Source organism: Quercus lobata, chromosome 2 (genome assembly GCF_001633185.2).
Source record: "Quercus lobata isolate SW786 chromosome 2, ValleyOak3.0 Primary Assembly, whole genome shotgun sequence".
In the NCBI taxonomy this organism is placed as follows: domain Eukaryota; kingdom Viridiplantae; phylum Streptophyta; class Magnoliopsida; order Fagales; family Fagaceae; genus Quercus; species Quercus lobata.
The window spans coordinates 43,851,179-43,855,518 of NC_044905.1; the positions used below are offsets into that span (position 1 = coordinate 43,851,179).

Sequence of the window (4,340 nt, forward strand, 5' to 3'; positions counted from 1 at the left end):
CCTTATTTTTGTGGTGAAAATCTAGCAACGCTTCGCCTCAAATGCGTCATAGTGCATCAAACGCTATTCTCACCAAGCTTTCAATGTGAGAATACGGCAATGGGGATGCCCCATTTTCACAGCGAAAATCCCGCAGAGTTTCATATTTAGTGCACTATAGCGCATCGGTAAGGTTTCGTGTTTGTGTATACGGTGCCTATCGACATGCTCATACTGTGACGAGCCGAAGCCCTTCAAAGCATCAAGCATGTTGATGCATGTCGCATACACGGGGAAACCTGTAGTGACGTCTTGCATTCCATGGAATCCTACATCACCTAGGGAAGCACATAGGAATGTGTTTATAAGGAATGACCTCCTTTCAATGTGTAGAGGCCTTCTCCCCTACTGCTGTGTGCTTTAGGGGAGAACAAAACCATGAGGGGTATGAGGCCCCAAAGTTGACAATATATATAAAGGTAGGGTGGGGTCATTACAGAACCAATGTCATTTAGGTGACATGGATCAAGACAATCACACTGTAATGATCATGCACACAATGTAGCATGAATATGCACCTACACCAATTGCCTTGAGCGCATACCCACACGACAAGGTCAAGAGCACTCATGATCATCACCAACACATGCACAGGCATATATATCTCTCTCTATATATATATACATACATCATGCAAAATACTATCACACATAGTAGGAAAGTAAAACAGACATTGCCCAAGTCCTTCATATCAAATTGGCTTGACAATCAAACATTTGCTGATGACATTACCCCTACATCATTTCTAATGAGTAGAATATCATCAACATAAAGCACTAGGAATATTACTAATTTATCTTGATGTCTTTTGTACACACATGGTTTATCAAGATTTTGTTCAAAACCAAATGACTTGATCGCTTGATCAAATCTAATGTTCCATGACCTAGATGCTTACTTAAGTCCATAAATGGACCTTTTCAACTTGGAAACCATATGCTCTTGGTTCTTTGCTATGAAACCTTCCAATTGCATCGTATAGATTTCTTCTTCAAGATTGCCATTTAGAAATGCAGTCTTGACATCCATTTTCCAAATCCCATAATCATAATGAGCAGTAATGGATAAGATAATTCTGATAGATTTAAGCATTGCTACTGGTGAAAAGGTTTCTTCATAATCAATACCTTCTTTTTGTGTATACCCTTTCGCCACTAGCCTTGCTTTAAAGGTTTCAACCTTTCCATCTATCCCTCTCTTCCTCTTATAAACCCATTTGCAACCAACAAGTTTAATACCGTTAGACGCCTTTACAAGATCCCAAACTTGATTGGAATACATTGAATCCAATTCAAATTTCTTAGCTTTGACCCAATAATATGCATTTATATCATTCATTGCCTCTTCATAAGTATAAGGATCAAATTCAGCCTCTTCTAAGATAACTTCATAAGTTTCTCCCAGATTTATAAATCTTATAGGTGGCCTTATAATCCTCCCACTACGACGAGGCACCTGTGTACTAGTCATCTCATGAGTAGAATCTTGTGGTGTTCTAATACATCCACATCATCCCTAGTTTCATCCATTGGTTGTTCAATTACAGGTTCATCTAATTCAGCCAATACAACTTTACTTCTAGGATTAAAATTATTCACATAATCATCTTCCAAAAATTTGGCATTGGTGCTAACACACACTTTGTTATCCTTATGATTATAGAATAAATAACCCCTAGTTTCCTTTGAATACCTTAAAAACATGCATACTTCTGTTTTAACTTCCAACTTATCAGAATTCCCTTTCAACACATGTGCTGGACACCCCTAAATGTGGAGATATTTCATACTAGGCTTATGCCCACTCCACAATTCCTTAGGTGTGTTGGGAACTGATTTTGATGGAACTAAATTTAAAATATGCATTGTAGTTTTTATTGTATATCCCCAAAAAGAAATTGGTAAAGTTGAATAACTCATCATGGCCCTAACCATTTCTAAAAGAGTCCTAGGTGTAGTCAATTGGGATACTATCCCATTTTGAGTTAAGTAATCCTTGAAATCCCCAAGAAGGTAATCGCCACCTCGATTAGATCGAATGGCTTTTATGTGTTTACCCAATTGATTCTCAACTTCAGCCCTAAACTCTTTGAACTTTTCAAAGGCTTCGAACTTCTATCTTATTAGGTACACATAACTATATCTTGAATAATCATCGGTAAAAGTGATGAAGTACTCATAACCTCCTTTTGCTTGGGTTGACATAGGACCACATACATCCGTATGAACTAATTCGAGCAATTCTTGGGCTCTTCTACCTTTTACATTAAAAGGTCGTTTGGTCACTTTGCCCTCTAAACAAGATTCACAAACTGCATATCCATCAAATTCCAATGGCTCTAAGAGACCATCTTTGATCAGTCTTTGAATTCTGTTTGAATTAATATGACCCAAATGCAAATGCCAAAGATATGCATCATTAGTTGAAGGAAACTTTCTCTTTACTAATTTACATGAGAGTTATTATCTAATTCAAAATTGTATATTTCATGCTTATCAGGAGTTAAAATATAAAGACCATCAATAATATTGCCAGAACAGATAAACACTTTATCCTTCTTTATTACAACATTGTCTTTCAGGATAACACAATATCCATGCATACCTAAATAAGTTGTAGAAATTAAATTCTTAAGAACATTAGGTACATATAAACAGTCTTCCAATATTAAAACTCTAGAATTAAAGCATAAATTAAACACTCCAACAGCTACAACTGGAATTTTGCTCCCATCAGGCAAAGTAAGAAACAATTCCCCTTCATTCAGCTTTTTAGCCTCTTGAAACCCCTACAAAGAATTGCATATATGATTAGTACAACCTAAATCCACACACTAGGAATCCGTGGGATTTTGTACTAAACATATTTCAAGAATGAATGAACTTTTCACACCCTTATCATTGGTAGCTCTGAATTTTGGATAATTCCTCTTCCAATAACCTTTCTCACCACAATGGAAACACTTTCCCCTTCTTCTTCTTTCCCTTGTTAGCAACTCCTAAGCCAATTTGTTTACCATCTTGCTTGGTGAAGTCCTTATTCTTCTTCTTTTTACCCTCACCTTTTGACTTAGGTTAAGATGTAGAAGCTTCAGCCATATTAGCGTCAACATTAGATGTACCAATAATGCCTTCCGCCGCTACCAATTCATTCATTAATTCAGACAATGAATAAATCTTTTTGTTCATGTTATGATTAAGTCCGAATTCCTTGAATGATTCTGGTAGTGATTGGAGTATCATATCCACTTGGGATTCTCCATCAATATCGGCACCTAAAACTTCCATTGTGTTCAGATTATAGATCATCCTAAGACAATGCTCCCTCACTGAAGTACCTTTAGCCATTTTGGTATTATAAATTTGCCTTATAATTTCTTGTCTAGCAGAACGGCCTTGCTCACCAAACATCTCCTTCAGACTTAACATTATGTCTGAAGCTAGTCCTACATCCTGCATTTGATGCTTTAGAACATTTGAGATAAATGCTAAGATATAGTACTTGGCCATCTCATTAGATTTCTGCCAATGATCATATCGCTATTTTTCCTCAGAAGGAGCATTTAATGATGGAAAGTTAGGACATGGTTGAGTAAGCACATACTTGTGCTCTTCAGCAGTAAGAACAATGTCCAAATTTCTTTTCCAGTCAACATAGTTGGATCCAATCAGTTTGTTTTGATTAAGAATAGCAACTAGTAGGATAAAAGATGCCATGATTAAATCTGAAAACAATAAACATGAATATAATAAGTAGGGTAGACATTATCAATTTAGCATATAACCATATAATATGGAACCTTAATAAAACCATAATATAATATATGCAACGACAACCCAATCCATGTCTATAATCCTTGGTAGCAAGTATATTATAAACATCATGATTGATTGAGAACTATTCTCATTATTAGTGCTATCATGATAACTCTTATCAAACACTAATAATATGCCGTATTAACTTTAGCCTCTAAGTAATAATGGCATAGCTCCTTTGGAAGGTTAACATTACACTTATTCTAGTGTATACAATTATCTAGAATCATGTGTAGCCACATTTCATCTCCCTAATAGTGTTTAAACATGTAGTACCATGAAACAAAACACCCTCCTTTGGAATCGTGAGGCATATACGCCAAGACGAGGTGCTTGTTCACACTACTTTAAATGGGTAGTTCAATCTTGTAGTACTATGAAGTAAACACCCTCCTTTGGGATCGCAAGGCATATACGCCAAGACAACGTGCTTACCCACACTACTATGAACCGATAATGGAGGCCGTGAGATCCAACCCTTGTATC

The 4,340-nt window shown here is 36.3% G+C and overlaps 1 protein-coding gene across 1 annotated transcript; it reads right to left on the minus strand.

Annotated features, from left to right (window-relative positions):
- Positions 1–3,113: 3,113 nt before the first annotated feature.
- On the minus strand, positions 3,114–3,548 carry LOC115964981. The gene has a single exon (XM_031084199.1). The coding sequence runs from the start codon at positions 3,546–3,548 to the stop codon at positions 3,114–3,116; it is 435 nt and encodes a 144-aa protein (XP_030940059.1).
- Positions 3,549–4,340: the final 792 nt, after the last annotated feature.